Below are 19141 nucleotides of genomic sequence, written 5' to 3' on the forward strand. Positions count from 1 at the left end.
TATTCCAATTAGCGTGTTTGTTTTTCTGTAGCCACTAGCCTATTTTTGGGCATGGTGTAATGGTATAATAATAGCTATCTGGATCCCTACCATGATTGTGCTCTGTTTTCAATTTATTTCTGATCTATTAATAGAACTGTGTGTGGTCAGTTATGTTTTCCAAATCTAACTATTAATTGTTGTAGAGAATCCCATATGCCTTAGTCAGTTTAGTAACAGATGCCATGTGAAGTTGCCTACTACTACAACCAAACTCTTGGCTGCTCCATGAACAAAGCATAACAACATTTACTATAAGACTACTCCTAAGAATAGTAAATAAGGGACCTTTCTGGCATTACTAGAGCTACAACAATCCAATCGAGGCACATCTGTGGGAAGTACATTTCCCAGTAATATTCTAACGTTCTCTACGATACCAACTATAATATGCTGCAATCTCATGATGAGTCGCCCTATTTGAACCGAAGAGTCTGTTTGTGTGTGCTGAATATGGATCCAGCGTGTGTGATGTGATAATACAGGATAATGTATTAAAATCATTTCGATGGCAGACGTGACCTGAGGAACACGCCCAGGTTAAGAGGAAGTGCCATATCCCATATCACCGCGGACCGCATCCAACACATCCTGCTATGAGACACAACCAAAACAAACGGCAGACAGTTCAACTTCAAGTGGAATTGGGACTTATGCTGTGAGGGTTTTCATCAAAGATGTGATAAATACATTTGAAAAAAGTGTCAGTTGGCTGCGTTTAGCTTTTTGCGAACGGCATGTGAAATCTGATATCAACTCTCTCTTGACTCCTATTATGAGAGCAACAACGGGACCCATTCTGTTCTATCATTTCCATTGTCACGAAGCCCTCAAAAATAACACACTCACTTAACCTTGGTGCGTCTTCTGCTAATGGCAACAGAACTCAAGTCTATTCCATTGTCAGAAGCCACTATTAATAACCCTCTCACTTCTGCCTGTGTGTCTCTTAGGCCCAGAGCAAGCTAACAGGCATTCTGGCTGCAGCTAAAGTGATCGATACCAAGACGGAGGAGGAGCTGGAGGACTATATGGTAGAGATCGATATCCTGGCCTCCTGCGACCATCACAACATAGTGAAGCTGCTGGACGCCTTCTACTACGACAGCAAGCTATGGGTGAGTAGGGAGTGGCGTTCTCAGCGGAGGCTGTGCTTTGGTAGGGGTGCTGCTGTAGTAGTGTATTGATGTTAGTAATAGCGCAATCTCTGAATAGCACAAACTCTGTCTATTCACCGGAACATTGGTTGTGAGATGGAATGGTTCATGGAGAATCAGCGAAGACCAGTAGTGTGCTGCAGTGTCGTCCTTTGTTGGGGCCTCTTAACTAGGCTGTTGTGAGGACTGACCTGTGTCATGGCTATCATCAGTACAATGGAATGTTCATCCTCCTCTCACACCTACGTGACCTCGGTTATCGTCTTCCCGGGTCAAAGTTCAAACTAGCACAGATACTAGCAGCATTTATTGTAGATTATCGCCATATTTGATATGGAAATTCATTTCTGTATTACGGTGTATTATTATATTGCCTTTTTCGTCGTCACGATATCACTGAGTGATGTGTCTTTCTGTCACCTCTCTAAATAACTAGAGTCCAGCCATATAACCCTCTCTTCGTGTACACATTGTTCTAGTCCTCACCTTGGGGATGGTGGTCACTTCCTATGAATTTTGATTGGATTTGGGGATCTAGTTTCAGATTACTTTTCCCAGGGCACCCCTGTGTCCGAAGATAACGATGAAATAATTGCATTGGGAAAGTGGTCATGCATAAATTAGGACATTTGTGCACTCAGGGATGGCAAGGAGTAGTTCAATCATATCTAACTAGCTAGTAAATAAGGGCCCGTCTGTTTTGTTTTGGTCTTCTTGGCATAGGACACCTAAAGTGAAACAAGCTATATAGGAATATAATACAAAAGAATACATATAAAACAAAGGCATTTTTACCTTTCAGGAAAAATGGATTCAACAAATAATACATAATATAACGTTTAAATCCACAAGGTCAGTTATTCTAAGGTGCTACCTGATAGGTTACATACCCTAGCCTCCCAAGAGCTCCAAAGGAGAACGAGACAAAAGCTCCATTGCTTTTTTCAAGCTGGGAAATAATAAGTGGTACGACACGGTGGCTCCCTGTGTCTCCCTCCCTGCTGACATAGAAACATCCACATAGACATATTATCAGTAATCGGACTCATCAAAAGCTGTGATGATTACCTGCAGTATTTGGTTACACTGCAGCTCTGTTGAGTGCCCGGCCCTTTCCTCTCTGTTGTCTGCCGAACAATGGCTTCTAGCCCAATGGCGGTTGTGTATTGATTATTATCTAGGCTTTTTATTTGTATTTTTTTATTTAACTAGGCAAGTCAGTTAAGAACAAATTCTCATTTACAATGACGGCCTAGGAACAGTGGGTTAAACTGCCTTGTTCAGGGGCAGTTAACCCACAGATTTTTACCTTGTCAGCTCGGGGATTTGATCTAACAACCTTTCGGTTACTGGCCCAACGCTCTAACCACTAGGCTATCTGCTGCCCCGACATGCCGCTTACATGGTAGCTGGTGTGTAAATAGAGAGAGCAAGAGATTAGCACAGGAGCTCTTACTGTAGATGAAAGACGTTCTAAAAGGTTGTGTAGAAGTCAAGTCTGAGGAGAGTGATTTATTTTGTCTTCCTCATTTGATATGGCTCTAATAACAATGTGGTAACAACATTATAGTTTTTAAGGGTTAGATTAGTGACCGTAGCCATTTTATGTTTCCTCAATTTCACTTAGGTTTCCACAATGTGTGACTGAAGCTAACTCTTTTACCATGTACGTACCTACTTTGCAAGTTAATGGATAGACCAGAGTTAGCCCTATATAGTGGCTGTGGAATCCCCTTTTCTGGACCCTTCTTCCCTCCAGCTAAAGGTCCCGAAGCTTCTGCACATGTACAGGATTCTCTACTTTGCCCACAGTCTCTGCTCTACTCGTAAACAACAGGCTACTCTGGCGAACGGTGCTCGTTTAATAAAGTTAGATCAAAGCTGAATCAATGTCTGCAAGATCACATAATGACAGTGTTCTACATAACAGAATGCGCCACTAGGTAAAACATGTGATTTGATTGAAACTAAACACGTGTAGGATACAGTTTGTTAACACCATCTGCTCTAAAAATGCGCTCACTGTACATCATTCAAAACAACACTGTAGGCTACCTCGAAACAACACTGTAGGCTACCTCGAAACAACACTGTAGGCTACCTCGAAACAACACTGTAGGCTACCTCGAAACAACACTGTAGGCTACCTCGAAACAACACTGTAGGCTACCTCGAAACAACACTGCAGGCTACCTCGAAACAACACTGCAGGCTACCTCGAAACAACACTGTAGGCTACCTCGAAACAACACTGTAGGCTACCTCGAAACAACACTGTAGGCTACCTCGAAACAACACTGTAGGCTACCTCGAAACAACACTGTAGGCTACCTCGAAACAACACTGTAGGCTACCTCGAAACAACACTGTAGGCTACCTCGAAACAACACTGTAGGCTACCTCGAAACAACACTGTAGGCTACCTCGAAACAACACTGTAGGCTACCTCGAAACAACACTGTAGGCTACCTCGAAACAACACTGTAGGCTACCTCGAAACAACACTGTAGGCTACCTCGAAACAACACTGTAGGCTACCTCGAAACAACACTGTAGGCTACCTCGAAACAACACTGTAGGCCACCTCGAAACAACACTGCAGGCTACCTCGAAACAACACTGCAGGCTACCTCGAAACAACACTGCAGGCTACCTCGAAACAACACTGCAGGCCACCTCGAAACAACACTGTAGGCCACCTCGAAACAACACTGTAGGCCACCTCGAAACAACACTGTAGGCCACCTCGAAACAACACTGTAGGCCACCTCGAAACAACACTGTAGGCCACCTCGAAACAACACTGTAGGCCACCTCGAAACAACACTGTAGGCCACCTCGAAACAACACTGTAGGCCACCTCGAAACAACACTGTAGGCTACCTCGAAACAACACTGTATAACTCAAGAAGATCTACAGTGCCTTCGGGAAGTATTCAGACCCTTTGACTTTTTCCACATTTTGTTGGCTACAGCCTTATTCTAAAATTGATTCAATATTTATTTTTTCCTTCATCTATCTACACACAATACCCCATAATGACAAATCAAAAACAGTTTTTTAAAATAAAAAACTGAAATATCACATTCAGACCATTTACTTAGTACTTTGTTGAAGTGACTTTGGCAGCGATTACAGCCTTGAGCCTTCTTGGGTATGATGCTACAAGCCTGGCACACCTGTATATGGGAAGTTTTTCCCCTTCTCTGCAGATCCTCTCAAGCGCTGTCAGGTTGGATGGGGAGCGTTGCTGCACAGCTATTTTCAGGTGTCTCCAGAGATGTTCGATCAGGTTCAGGTTCGGGCTCTGGCTGGGCCAATCAAGGACATTCAGAGACTTGTCCCGAAGCCACTCTTGCGTTGTCTTGGCTGTGTGCTTAGGGTCGTTGTCCTGTTGGAAGATGAACCTTCGTCCTAGTTTGGGGTCCTGAGCGCTCTGGAGCAGGTTTTCATCAAGGATCTCTCCTGTACTTTGCGCCGTTCATCTTTGCCTCGATTCTGACTAGTCTCCCAGTCCCTGCCGCTGAAAAACATACCCACAGCATGATGCTGCCACCACCATGCTTCACTGTAGGGATGGTGCCAGGTTTCCTCCAGACGTGATGCTTGGCATTCAGGCCAAATAGTTCAATCTTGGTTTCATCAGACCAGAGAATCTTGTTTCTCATGGTCTGAGAGTCTTTAGGTGCCTTTTGGCAGACTCCAAGCGGGCCGTCATGTGCCTTTAACTGAGGAATGGCTTCTGTCTGGCCACTCTACCATAAAATCCTGATTGGTGGAGTGCTGCAGAGATGGCTGTCCTTCTGGAAGGTTCTCCCATCTCCACAGAGGAACTCTAGAGCTCTGTCAGAGTGACCATCAGGTTCTTGGTCACCTCCCTGACCAAGTCCCTTCTCCACCGATTGCTCAATTTGGCCGGGCGGCCAGCTCTAGGAAGAGTCTTGGTGGTTCCAAACTTCTTTCGTTTAAGATGATGGAGGCCACTGTGTTCTTGGAACTTTAATGCTGCATAAATGCTTTGGTATCCTTCCCCAGATCTGTGCCTCTACACAATCCTATCTCGGAGCTCTACGGACAATTCCTTCTACCTCATGGCTTGGTTTTTGCTCTGACATGCCCTGTCAACTGTGGGGACCATATATAGACAGGTGTGTGCCTTTCCAAATCATGTCCAAATCAATTGAATTGACCACAGGTGGACTCCAATCAAGTTGTAGAAACATCTCAAGGATGATCAATGGAAACAGGATGCACCTGAGCTCAATTTCGAGTCTCATAGCAAAGGGTCTGAATACTTATGTATACTTTCGCTTTATCAGTATGGGGTATTGTGTGTGGATTTCTGAGAAATATATATTTAATCAATTTTAGAATAAGGCTGTAACGTAACGAAATGTGGAAAAAGTCAAAGGGTCTGAATACTTTCCGAAGGCACAGTAAATGCATATCCCCATGAAACTGATTGAGATCAAATGGTTGGCATGCAGATGCTTCATGGACTTTTCACTGGTAAAACTTAAAGAATGATCATTAACGATTGACAGTGAGAAATGTGAATGGAGGGTGACCACAACATTATTTGGGTAAAGGTATAGAAACATGCGCAGTACGTGATTCAGATCTTCAGCTCTGGGGAAAAGGGACGGGGCTGTTACCTACGAATCCGCAGCCTCAGCCATTCTAGTTTCCTATCCTAACCACAATGTACTTGACCTTCGACTGTTAGGCCTAATCATGGGTCAGATCATATGCCTATGTTTTTTCATATGTTGCATATCTTTGTCACACAAACCACAATTTACCTGACCTTTAACCTTTGGTTAGGATCTTAGCCACGCAGCTGCTATCTCAGAGCTGTGTCCTCTGTCTCTCTACACCACATCAATGGCTCCTCAGAGGGCTGTGTGTGTGCTGGGAGAGGAAGTCATGGTGACAGCCTTGTAGTTCCTCTCTACCCGCCTGCCACTGTAAAGACCCACTGTTTGGTCTATTGTACACTATTGTACATGCAGCTGGACTAAAACAACAGCCCGCCTACCAGTGAAACAACACTACAAGGGCCTGTATGAATGACAAGACTGCTTCAAGGCTAGGCGGAGCATACTGTCTTATTTTACAAGAGTTTTGTTGGGTAGAAAGAAAGGTTTTTGTTGAATTTTATGTTTGATATGATTGTAATAAGGCTAAACCTAAGAATTGTTTCTTTTTTTGTAAAACATCACAGCACAGTTCAAAAAATATATGGCAAATAGAAATCAACTGGATGGTGTTCAGAGATAGATGGGAGGGGTTGAGTGGAGCTGAAGGATGGGACTAAAAACAAACAAAAAGATAATATTTTAAAATATACTGTGTCCGTAAAATGTATATAGTATGTATAAGCTGGAAGTAGAAGCCTAAGAGTTGTTGTCCATTAGTTTACTTCAATTGGGGGAGGGATGGAAGGGTTAGGGGAACATAATAAGGGATTTTTGTTGTTGTTATATACATAAATGCATACAGTTGAAGTCGGAAGTTTACATACACTTAGGTTGGAGTCATTAAAACTCGTTTTTCAACAACTCTACAAATTTCTTGTTAACAAACTATAGTTTTGGCAAGTCGGTTAGGACATCTACTTTGTGCATCACTTATAATTCACTGTATCACAATTCCAGCAGGTCAGAAGTTTACATACACTAAGTTGACTGTGCCTTTTAAACAGCTTGGAAAATTCCAGAAAATTATGTCATGGCTTTAGAAGCTTCTGATAGACCAATTGACATCATTTGAGTCAATTGGAGGTGTACCTGTGGATGTATTTCAAGGCCTACCTTCAAACTCAGTGCCTCTTTGCTTGACATCATGGGAAAATCAAAAGAAATCAGCAAAGACCTCAGAAAAACATATTGTAGACCTCCAAGTCTGGTTCATCCTTGGGAGCAATTTCCAAACAGCTGTATGTACCACGTTCATCTGTACAAACAATAGTACGCAAGTATAAACACCATGGGACCACGCAGCTGTCATACCGTTCAGGAAAGAGACGGGTTCTGGATACAGAAGTATCTATATCCACAGTAAAACGAGTCCTATATTGACATAACCTGAAAGGCCGCTCAGCAAGTAAGAAGCCACTGCTCCAAAACCGTCATAAAAAAAGCCAGACTACGGTTTGCTACTTCACATGGGGACAAAGATCGTACTTTTTGTAGAAATGTCCTCTGGTCTGATGAAACAAAAATAGAACCGTTTGGCCATAATGACCATTGTTATGTTAGGAGGAAAAAGAGGCAGGCTTGCAAGCCGAAGAACACCATCCCAACCGTGAAGCACGGGGGTGGCAGCATCATGTTGTGGGGGTGCTTTGCTGCAGGAGGGACTGGTGCACTTCACAAAATAGATGACATGTGCAAGGAAAATTATGTGGATGTATTGAAGCAACATCTCAAGACATCAGTCAGGAAGTTAAAGCTGGGTCGCAAATGGGTCTTTCACATGGACAATGACGCCAAGCATACTTCCAAAGTTGTGGCAAAATGGCTTAAGGACAACAAAGTCAAGGTATTGGAGTGGCCATCACAAAGCCTTGACCTCAATCCTATAGAAAATTTGTGGGCAGAACTGAAAAAGGGTGTGCGAACAAGAAGGCCTACAAACCTGACTCAGTTATACCAGCTCTGTCAGGAATGGCCCAAAATTCACCCAACTTATTGTGGGAAGGTTGTGGAAGGCTACCCGAAACGTTTGACCCAAGTTAAACAATTTAAAGGCAATGCTACCAAATACTAATTGAGTGTATGTAAACTTCTGACCCACTGGGAATGTGATGAAAGAAATAAAAGCTGAAATAAAATAATTCTCTCTACTATTATTCTGACATTTCACATTCTTCAAATAAAGTGGTGATATTAACTGACCTAAAACAGGGACTTTTTACTTGGATTAAATGTCAGGAATTGTGAGAAACGGAGTTTAAATGTATTTGGCTAAGGTGTATGTAAACTTCCGACTTCAAGTGTGTGTGTATATAATATATATATATTTACAAAAAAAATTATGGGGGATTGGAAATTACGTTGATGGAAGCCACAATCTATCTGCAATATATAAGATGATCTACCCCCTCTTCTTAGAAAGTTCACACGGGTCGTTGTTGCAATAATTATGTTTGACTATAAACCTCAATAGGTGAGCAGGTCAACTTCTCTCTAAATACTAGCCAAAAGGAGAATAGGGAGTACCTAAAATGTCTCATTGACTGTGTGACATTGAGAAAGTGTGTTTTGTCTGCCTCTTCTTGGCACCTCTCACCAAATATGTCTTACATTGTTTCACTGTCAGTAGCATTTCTCTATTCTACTCAGCCCTAACTAACTACATTTCTACTGTATTGAGCACAGTAGGGCCGTGGATCACTTTAGCTTGTTATTTAGTTTTTGTTAGCCTAATTGTTTCTCTGTTGTATCCGTAGTGTTAGCAGCATGCTAGACTAGGTTATATCCCTGATACAGTCCAAAGTCTATTGACGTATCAGGACTATGCTAGTCTAACGATACTACCTCCCTACACTGAATGGCTAGGTGTGTTTCTCCTCCAAATACCTAGCCTCATTGCTGCTACAGCTAAAGATGGCCCCCTCCTACCTGAGGTGTGCATGGAAACTCCTAATCCTATTTGGGGAAAGGGCTATGTTCTGGCTAGCTACGCTAGGCTAGGCTGCATGTGTGTACTCTGAGAAAGCCTTCAGAGCAAAGCAACAGAATGGCCCCTCTGGCCAATCCTCTTACCTCAGCGGCGCAAGGCAGCCATATTGAGAGCTCCTTGAAACCATTTAAGGCTCAGCAGGTTTCATTCACTGAACCTGGGCAGGAGGAGGTTCACTGTTCAACTCACTTTCAAATTGTTTTACACAGCAGGGCCTGTATACACAAAACGTCTCAGTAGGAGTTCTGATCTAGGATCAGGTCCTCTCTAATGTCCATATAATCATATTCAGTCATTGATCTAAAAGGGAAAACTGATCCTAGATTAGAACTCCTACTCCGAGACACTCTGAGAATACGGGCCACAGAGACTTTTAAAGTGTTGTTTGTGTATGAAGCAGGTGACAAAGGGGGGGGCTTTTAAGTATGGAGGGGAGAAGGTTTGCTGGTCCATAGTGTAACAACTTAGGCCTACGTGATGGATAGGTGTTGCGTCTTGATAATATTGAACTTGAGACCCTTTAAGACCCTTTGCATTGAATTGTAAGGCTACTGGGTCCAGACAGGACTCCATTGACAAAGACCACATGTTGTAAATGTATGGTGTGTTTACCTGTTACTATGGTATTTAAGCTGTTATGGTATTTTTACCTTATTAGATGAATGCTGTTAGTTTTCTTTAATCCACTGTACTGGATCTACTGTAACCATTCTTCTCTTATTTTGTAGATCCTGATAGAGTTCTGTGCAGGTGGAGCGGTGGATGCCGTCATGCTGGGTGAGTCAGCCTTCCTACATCCTACTTCTAAAGAATATGATAAGCAGATGACTGATAAATCATTGGTAATGTATTTAACAATATTATGGGACTGAAATGTGATGATATAACAGTATAGTAACAGTTAACTGATTTTAACTACAAGTGATTAGCACCAACACGATGTAGACCACCCTCATACTACATTGATAAGGTATCAGTATGAACATTCTTCATTGATACAGCCGTAAGCCAGCTCAGTCCTATTACTGAGGGTGTGTGTGTGTGTGACTGTGTGAGTGAAACCCAGTGTGTGAGGAGGAATGCTAAGTGTGTGTTTGTGGCCCCGGTCCCTCAGAGCTAGAGAGGCCCCTGACGGAGCCCCAGATCCGGGTGGTGTGTAAGCAGACCCTCCAGGCCCTCCTCTACCTCCACGACAACAAGGTGATCCACAGAGACCTGAAGGCTGGGAACATCCTGCTATCCCTGAACGGAGACGTCAAACTGGGTAGGAGACTAGGGAAGAAGGGCTGGGAGTTACCTAACCCTGTGTTTCACAAACCTCTCCCCGGGGACCCGCAGCCGTTCCATGTATTAGAACTATTACACAGCTAGCACACCTGACGCAACTTGTCAACAATCAAACCCCTGGATAGGTGTTTCAGGTGATGTAGTTCAGGGCTACAACAAAATTGGGAAACGTCCAGGGGTCCCCGAGGAGAGGTTTGAAAACCACTGTCCTAACCAACTATCCGTGCTTAACATGTACATTTAGTCCTTTAGTAGAAGACACTTTTACAGTCAATGCACACCACCACTAAGGTAGAATGCACTACCATACACTCTTAGAAAAAAGGCTATTCGGCTGTCACTCCACCATTTCCTGGTTGCTACAATTCTAATAGGTCGCCTAATTTCAGTTTGTGACAAAACAAGCAATGTGTAGAGAATCATTGTACCATCTAAACCACTGTGAAATATATTTTCAATCATCCAAAATATTGCACAGTTCCTTGAAAAAGTCTTTGCCTCCTTTCTGATTTTCTCTATTTTTTATGCTGAACGTTATCAGATCTTCAACCAAAACCTAATATTAGATAAAGGGAACCTGAGTTTACAAATAACCCAAAAAATGTATAGTTATTTTATTTCTTTAATTAACAAAGTTATGCAACAAGCAATTCCCCTGTGTGAAAAAGTAATTTTCCCCTTACAGTCAATAACTGGTTGTGCCACCTTTAGCTGCAATGACTGCAACCATATTTTCAGCATTTGAAGCTGGTGTACAAAACCAAAAGTAAAAGACACAAAAACAAAACATAAGAACGGGAATCATAGAAATAGCACACACAGAACAGATCTACCGCTTCTTAGACTTGCTTTCAATGAGAACGACAGATTTATAACTCACATTTCTGTGTGAATTTGGTTGGTTCCCCAAAAAGTGACATATTGCCGCTTTTAGTAGGGCCAGGGGGAGTTTTTGGATGCACCATAGAAGTGCGTTCTTGGATGTTAGAGAGTGCATCTGTTGGTGCATTTAGTCAAAAATAAACGCATGATATCACCGCTATGAAAAACCAAATATGTTTAGCGCAGATGTGGAAGAAAAAAAAGAGGAATAAGGTGGTATTTGTTTGTTAGGTTTATCATAACATTTATAACACAGTATACAGACAGACATGTTCCATCACGTAATATTGTAGCTCTCATCTACGAATCAGTTATGTCACTCAGTTATGCCAATGCTAACTGCCTACAAATCGATAGCGTGTTAGGAAAGCCTGAATGTCATCATTGTTCTGTCATATTGGTACACAGTGAGGGGTGCTCCACACAGTGAGCTCCCGACTCATCATGCAGTAGGTTGTGTATTAGGATGAGTCGTAACTTTGTGCCTGTAACAGGCTTGATGTGATAATAGGCTTGATGTGATAATGCAGAACAAAGTAGGGTTTGTATCAGTACAGTGACATAACAACGGTGGCTGTGAAAGTGCCTGTTTGCATGTCAGTGACAGGCAGTGAGAGACTTTGTGGGAAAGATTAATCACAAACACACGTACACACACACTCTGTTATAAACAACACATGATGTCATCGTCCAAATGCACACGTTGCGTAAAAATATTTTCTGTTGCTGCATGTTTTTCGTGTCGCTAACATGATTACTGTTATGCTTTTGAATAAGCCTGGATTTGGCTGAAAGCCTATATCTATTTCAGAAACCATTGTCTAACTTGTATAGATTGGCTTAGGCCAGGGGTCTTCAACATTTTCTTGGCCAGGGACCCGCTCCCAGGAAAGCCAGCGACCCTGGGACCACTATCATACGTTAGCAAAAAAAAAAAATGTCACGTCTTATCGTCAGGTGAATGATACTGGCAAGGATAAGTAAATAACATGTTTAAATGAATAGATTTGGTAGATAGTTTTTTCATTATTTTTTCCTCCCACATCAAAATCATAGATACTGGTAACTAACCCAAGATACACCAATGGTGTTGTTCCCAATGGGCAGAACAAGCAAGGTTTGGGCAGAGCCAAGCACCAGCTAGCACAATCCTATTGTCGTGTTCTAGCATGTATTTGCATATTTCTGTTAGGGAACGCCTAGTCTGTGAACTGAGGGTGTGCAATAACTCAATTCGCCTAAACAATGCAATTTCTTCAAATTTTTTCTAACGGGTCAGGTCTACAAAACTTAGTGCACTCTGTTTGTAACAGTTATTGTAGTTTTTGGAAGAGAACTGTATTGTTTAATCAATGAGTAAATTAGTCGAATGTCGGCAAGTTTCATGGGCCAATTGTACGCCGCCCTATGGGACTCCCAATCATGGCCGGATGTGATATAGCCTGGATTCGAACCAGGGACTGTAGTGACGTCTCTTGCACTGAGATGCAGTGCCTTAGACTGCTGCGTCACTCAGGAGCCCAATTTTTTTATTAATTCGACCATATTAAAAAAACAAGCACACTTGAAAAAGACATACATGCACATGAGTGAAATCATAGAGGATAACACACAATAAAGGCTTATTTCCATTGTGGTTCTGAACATGGCGTATTAGCTAGAATGGAAACACCAAACACATCTTTGCTAAGAGCATCTGTTTATCTGGTTAAACAAAGGTTAGTCATGTATAGGTACACTACTGTTCAAAAATTTGGGGTCACTTAGAAACACAGGAGTGATGGTTGCTGATAATGGGCCTCTGTACGCCTATGTAGATATTCCATCAAAAATCTGCCGTTTTCAACTAAAATAGTCATTTACAACATGAACAATTTCTACACTGTATTTCTGATCAATTTGATGTTATTATAATGGACAAAAAAAATGCTTTTCTTTCAAAAACAAGGACATTTCTAAGTGACCCCAAACTTTATAACAGTAGTGTATGTCATTTAAAAAATATTCTGTTGATGCTAGCGATATTATTAAAAACATTTAAGTAAAAAAAAACATCTAAATCACTTCAATATATACTGTGTATATTTTTGCGGACCCCCTGCAGTACCTCTAGGGGGCCGCGGACCTCAGGATGAATACCCCTGGTTTAGGTTAATTCTTATGAACAACACCAACATGTTGTACCCTAGTTGCTAAAAGCAGCACTGTTTCACTTCTGTGTTTCAGCTGACTTTGGTGTGTCGGCCAAAAATACCAAAACACTACAGAGGAGAGACTCTTTCATCGGGACGCCATACTGGTGAGTCAAACATGAAAACCTGTCATGTTGTCGTAATTCATCAAATTACTCTTTCTCCCCATTCTTCTGAATTGGCCAGGCATCATGATTTACTTTTTAATGTATTTCCCCCCAAAATATTTACTTGCATTACAATTTATAGAAACCTTAATGTATAGCCTACAAAATCCCAATATTACTGTACAAAAATGATACAATTCCACATTTCCACAATTTTTTCCCACACGTTTCTTTGTCATTTACATTTCACCTAATATATTTTGTCCCTTTTTTTCATTGGTCATTCATATTTCACTGAAACATTTCATATCCTCTGATTGGTTCTTTTTTATCCGTTCTTCCCAGGATGGCCCCGGAGGTGGTGATGTGTGAGACGTTTAAGGACCGTCCGTACGACTACAAGGCTGACATCTGGTCCCTGGGGGTGACTCTGATCGAGATGGCCCAGATTGAGCCTCCCAACCACGAGATGAACCCAATGAGAGTCTTGCTGAAAATAGCCAAGGCCGATCCTCCTACCCTGATGCAGCCGTCGCGCTGGTAAGTCTGGCGTGTCAGTCAGTGATCTGGCAGACAAGTTATTTCTGTCTAGGTTTGGCCTCAGGAACCTTCAATTAAATGGGAAGGAAGAAATGCCCCTTTGATACGCTGTCACTCTGCACAATGTTCCTTTTCTTGCACTTTCTTGCCTAGAGAGATTGTATCACTAATTCACTCCTCTCTGCACATGCCATATCTGTTGATGGTTCTACCTATTCTAATTTACCTCAATGCCTTTGAGAGGAATACATGACACTGTTTATTTGTAGCCCATTTTCAATGTTGTAGTCATGACAAGGGATCTCCATTCACTCTCTTCAGGTCTCCAGAGTTCAGTGATTTCCTAAGAAAGTGTCTCGATAAGAATGTGGACAACAGATGGAATGTGGCACAACTTCTACAGGTAATGGTGACACACCTGTTGCCCCCTTTTGTCCTCACCTTCCTCTTTGTTCCCTCACCCCACCTCCTCTTCTCCTCAGCCTCTTCTCCTCAGCCCACCACCTCTCCTCCTCAGCCCACCACCTCTCCTCCTCAGCCCACCACCTCTCCTCCTCAGCCCACCACCTCTTCTCCTCAGCCCACCACCTCTCCTCCTCAGCCCACCTCCTCTCCTCCTCAGCCCATCTCCTCAGCCCACCACCTCTCCTCCTCAGCCCACCGCCTCTCCTCCTCAGCCCACCGCCTCTTCTCCTCAGCCCACCGCCTCTCCTCCTCAGCCCACCGCCTCTTCTCCTCAGCCCACCGCCTCTCCTCCTCAGCCCACCACCTCTCCTCCTCAGCCCACCACCTCTCCTCCTCAGCCCACCACCTCTCCTCCTCAGCCCACCACCTCTCCTCCTCAGCCCACCACCTCTTCTCCTCAGCCCCCCACCTCTCCTCCTCAGCCCACCACCTCTCCTCCTCAGCCCTCCTCCTCTTCTCCTCACCCCACCTCCTCTTCTCCTCAGCCCCCCACCTCTCCTCCTCAGCCCACCTCCTCTTCTCCTCAGCCCACCACCTCTCCTCCTCAGCCCCCCACCTCTCCTCCTCAGCCCTCCTCCTCAGCCCACCACCTCTCCTCCTCAGCCCACCTCCTCTTCTCCTCAGCCCCCCACCTCTCCTCCTCAGCCCACCTCCTCTTCTCCTCAGCCCACCACCTCTCCTCCTCAGCCCACCACCTCTCCTCCTCAGCCCTCCTCCTCAGCCCTCCTCCTCTTCTCCTCAGCCCCCCACCTCTCCTCCTCAGCCCTCCTCCTCTTCTCCACAGCCCACCACCTCTCCTCCTCAGCCCCCCACCTCTCCTCCTCAGCCCACCACCTCTTCTCCTCAGCCCACCACCTCTCCTCCTCAGCTCTCCTCCTCTTCTCCTCAGCCCCACCACCTCTCCTCCTCAGCCCACCTCCTCTTCTCCTCAGCCCACCACCTCTCCTCCTCAGCCCACCACCTCTTCTCCTCAGCCCCCCACCTCTCCTCCTCAGCCCACCACCTCTTCTCCTCAGCCCACCACCTCTCCTCCTCAGCCCACCACCTCTTCTCCTCAGCCCCCCACCTCTCCTCCTCAGCCCACCACCTCTCCTCCTCAGCCCTCCTCCTCTTCTCCTCACCCCACCTCCTCTTCTCCTCAGCCCCCCACCTCTCCTCCTCAGCCCTCCTCCTCAGCCCACCACCTCTCCTCCTCAGCCCTCCTCCTCTTCTCCTCAGCCCACCATCTCTCCTCCTCAGCCCACCTCCTCTTCTCCTCAGCCCTCCTCCTCTTCTCCTCAGCCCACCTCCTCTTCTCCTCAGCCCACCACCTCTCCTCCTCAGCCCTTCTCCTCAGCCCACCACCTCTCCTCCTCAGCCCTCCTCCTCTTCTCCTCAGCCCACCACCTCTCCTCCTCAGCCCTTCTCCTCAGCCCACCACCTCTCCTCCTCAGCCCTCCTCCTCTTCTCCTCAGCCCACCACCTCTCCTCCTCAGCCCACCTCCTCTTCTCCTCAGCCCACCACCTCTCCTCCTCAGCCCACCTCCTCTTCTCCTCAGCCCACCTCCTCTCCTCCTCACCCCACCACCTCTCCTCCTCAGCCCTCCTCCTCAGCCCACCACCTCTCCTCCTCAGCCCACCATCTCTCCTCCTCAGCCCACCACCTCTCCTCCTCAGCCCACCACCTCTCCTCCTCACCCCACCTCCTCCTGTACCCCCCCCTAGCACAGCACTCCGACGGCCACCTGTCAAATTAAATACATGGCCATATTGGCCCTGATCATGATGCGATAGCTGCTCAGCTGGTGCATCTAAGGTACATCTGTGTCAGCCAGGTACCTGGTGTGCTAGCTAGCGCGCTAACGATACTCACTTATCTCCTCTGCGCCTCCGTCAGCACAACAGGCTTTTCTTTCCAAAAGGGTTTAAAGAGCGACCGCCAAGCTAGACAGAATGACTGCCAGACAGACAGTAAGAAGATATGGCGTACGGAGGACATAAACACACATGAGCTCAGTGTGGGACAGTGCAACAGGAGTATCGTTGGTATCTTTTACCAAAAGGCCAAATGGGCGTGAAAATACAGAACAGTAGTCTACCACCGGCGAACGTGTTGATAGCGAAGAAGCTGCAAATTCTTAGGCTGGCGATTGATTATGTTCAGCAGGTGTCCTGGCAAAAGAAGGACAAGGGAAGACTTTGGTTTTGTTGTTTGGAAAAGGGATGTATTATGACTGCAGTACCAGTACAGTAGGGAAGACAGTGTGCTTTGTCTATTAATCAGATTGTTATGAAGATTGTACTTTACATTTTTGACTAAATATACACTGAGCGTACAAAACATTAGGAACACCTTCCTACTATTGAGTTGCACCCCACTTTGCCCTCAGAACAGCCTCAACTCAGAGGCATGGACTACAAGGTTTAGAAAGCGTTCCACAGGGATGCTGGCCCATGTTGACTCCAATGCTTCCCACAGTTATGTCAAGTTGTCTAGATGGCCTTTGAGTGGTAGACCATTCTTTATTCACTGTTGAGTGTGAAAAACCCAGCAGCGTTGCAGTTCTTGACACACTCAAACTGGTGTGCCTGGCACCTACTACCATACCCTGTTCAAAGGCACTTAAATCTTTTGTCTTACCCATTCACCCTCTGAATGGCAGACATACACAATCCATGTCTCAATTGTCTCAAGGCTTCAAAAACGTTATTTAACCTGTCTCCTCTCCTTCATCGACACTGATTGAAGTGGATTTAACAGGTGACATCAATAAGGTATCATAGCTTCCAGCTGGATTCACCTGGTCAGTCTGTCAGTTTTTTTTTTTCTTTAAATCTTGATTTGTGTGATGTCTCAATTGCACCTCTTCGACTGCAATTTTGAAATCGCACAAATATTGATGTCTTTTCAGGTGCAGCGTAAGTAGTCCACTTCAAGGGGACATAACAGTCTTTATATCTAAAAGTGTCCTCAATATTATGCATCTTTTCTTTCTTTTTTTATCGTTGCAGCATCCATTTCTGAGTACTGTGACAGACAGCAGACCGTTGAGGGAGCTGATCGCTGAAGCAAAGGCTGAGGTTTACGAGGAGATTGAGGAACACAAGGAGGAAGAGGAGGAGGAGGACGGAGAGACACAGCGGGTATGTCACACCACAGACAGCTCAGTTAGAAAAAGAACCAGATGAGCGTGTGAAACGCTATAGATGGACAGTGTGTATTCTTCTGTGGTCTTCATCCTTCATTATAAAGAACAGGCTGACTTGTACTGACTTGACAAAAATAAGGAAAGTGATTGACTATTGGTTAGAAGGATATATTTAGAATCTTCTATTATTTGAATTGCTAATCTAGACATTATCTGTTGATTATTTTTAACCTACATTTTGATTTTCATCACGTATTCTTCAGGGTCACAAACGTGCACCGTCCGATGCCAGTGTTGCCAGCTCGGAGGATGAGAAGCTCCCTCAGTCTCCCTCAGCCTCCATCTTGGAGTCTTTACCGGAGAAGGCTGAACCGGTTATCCCAACACCACAGATTGTAGAAAAGATCCCTGAACCAAGCGTTGTCAAGCCAGAGAAGAACCTGGTTGTGGACACTAGCTTCGTCGACGAGCCTGCTGTCCCTGCAGAAGTGGAGAAAATGGATGAGACCCTTGGTGCTCCAATAAATGGAGAGACAACAGAAGCCAGTGAGAAACCAGTAGAGGTGAAGGAAGAGGAGGAGAAGGTTCCAGAAATAACAGAGCTTTCCCCAACAGAACCCAGTGAGATAGCTTCTTCAGAACCAGCTGAGAAACCAGCAGAGCCTCAACCAGAAGGAACCGTTTCCAATGCTGTAGTCACCATAGGTGACAAGGAGATGGAACAACTGGCCATATCCAATCAAGATGAAAAGGAAGTGGACACAGCTGAGGTCCAGACAAATGAGATCACCGCAGAAGGGTCAGAGGCCAAGGAAGAGCCAACAGAAGGCAAGATAGAAGTTGAGGAGGAACCAGCCAACGAGGAGCCTAGCAGAGAAGCAAAGGTTACCGTGACAACCCCAGAGGAGACTAAGGTGGAAGACAAACTCACACCTGCATCTTCAGCTGTCTGGAAAGAGGAGGAAGGAGAGAAAGAGAGAGTGGAGTATAAGCCAACTGCGGAGACAGGGACTCCAGTGAAGTCTAAGGATGAGAAGGAGAGGGATTCGGACTCTGGGAGTAGTTCTGCTGCAGATAACGGGAGCATAGACATGAACCTGTCCATCTCCAGCTTCCTGACCAAAACCAAGGAGCCAGGACCCCTCTCCATACAGGTACGGCATCACAATACACTCTCTTTAGAGGATGTCTTTGATCAAATCCATTGGTAATAGCTAAGTAATCCAGTAGTAACCCTCATGAATACACCATTATAAATGCTTCACACATTATTATCGGTGTTAGAAATGCTTATGAATTGTAATGTTTATAATGACCGCTTTATCCCATAAAGTAGTCCAACTGCAGTATATTGATGGTATATTTATTGCCACCATTTTGTTTTTCAGGACACCAAGCGTCAGAAGAAGACACTGAAGAAGACCCGTAGGTTCGTGGTGGATGGAGTCGAGGTTAGCGTGACGACGTCGAAGATCATCACCGACAATGACACCAAGAACGAGGAGATGAGGTTCCTCAGGTAAAGATTTGTTTGCAGGAATTAGCACTTTGAGCATTATGCATTGAAATATATGTATATATGCTAATATTATGCAAGGATATAATCCATCTCTCCTGCAGTATAAGCTCAAGCTTAGGCGCTAACTGAACTGAATTA

The 19141-nt window shown here is 44.6% G+C and overlaps 1 protein-coding gene across 2 annotated transcripts in view; it reads left to right on the top strand.

The window, feature by feature from the left end:
• The window catches only part of LOC139568542 (STE20-like serine/threonine-protein kinase), a 37728-nt gene that overhangs the window by 1385 nt on the left and 17202 nt on the right, over positions 1 to 19141 (top strand). For both annotated transcript variants that reach the window (XM_071390445.1, XM_071390446.1), the window contains exons 2-10: positions 993 to 1157; positions 9612 to 9660; positions 9998 to 10147; positions 13279 to 13351; positions 13697 to 13891; positions 14213 to 14294; positions 17348 to 17479; positions 17748 to 18638; positions 18873 to 19003. In XM_071390445.1, the coding sequence (XP_071246546.1) occupies positions 993 to 1157; positions 9612 to 9660; positions 9998 to 10147; positions 13279 to 13351; positions 13697 to 13891; positions 14213 to 14294; positions 17348 to 17479; positions 17748 to 18638; positions 18873 to 19003 (1868 nt within the window). The remainder of the gene's footprint in view (positions 1 to 992; positions 1158 to 9611; positions 9661 to 9997; positions 10148 to 13278; positions 13352 to 13696; positions 13892 to 14212; positions 14295 to 17347; positions 17480 to 17747; positions 18639 to 18872; positions 19004 to 19141) is intronic.

This window comes from Salvelinus alpinus, chromosome 2, assembly GCF_045679555.1.
Source record: "Salvelinus alpinus chromosome 2, SLU_Salpinus.1, whole genome shotgun sequence".
NCBI lineage: Eukaryota > Metazoa > Chordata > Actinopteri > Salmoniformes > Salmonidae > Salvelinus > Salvelinus alpinus.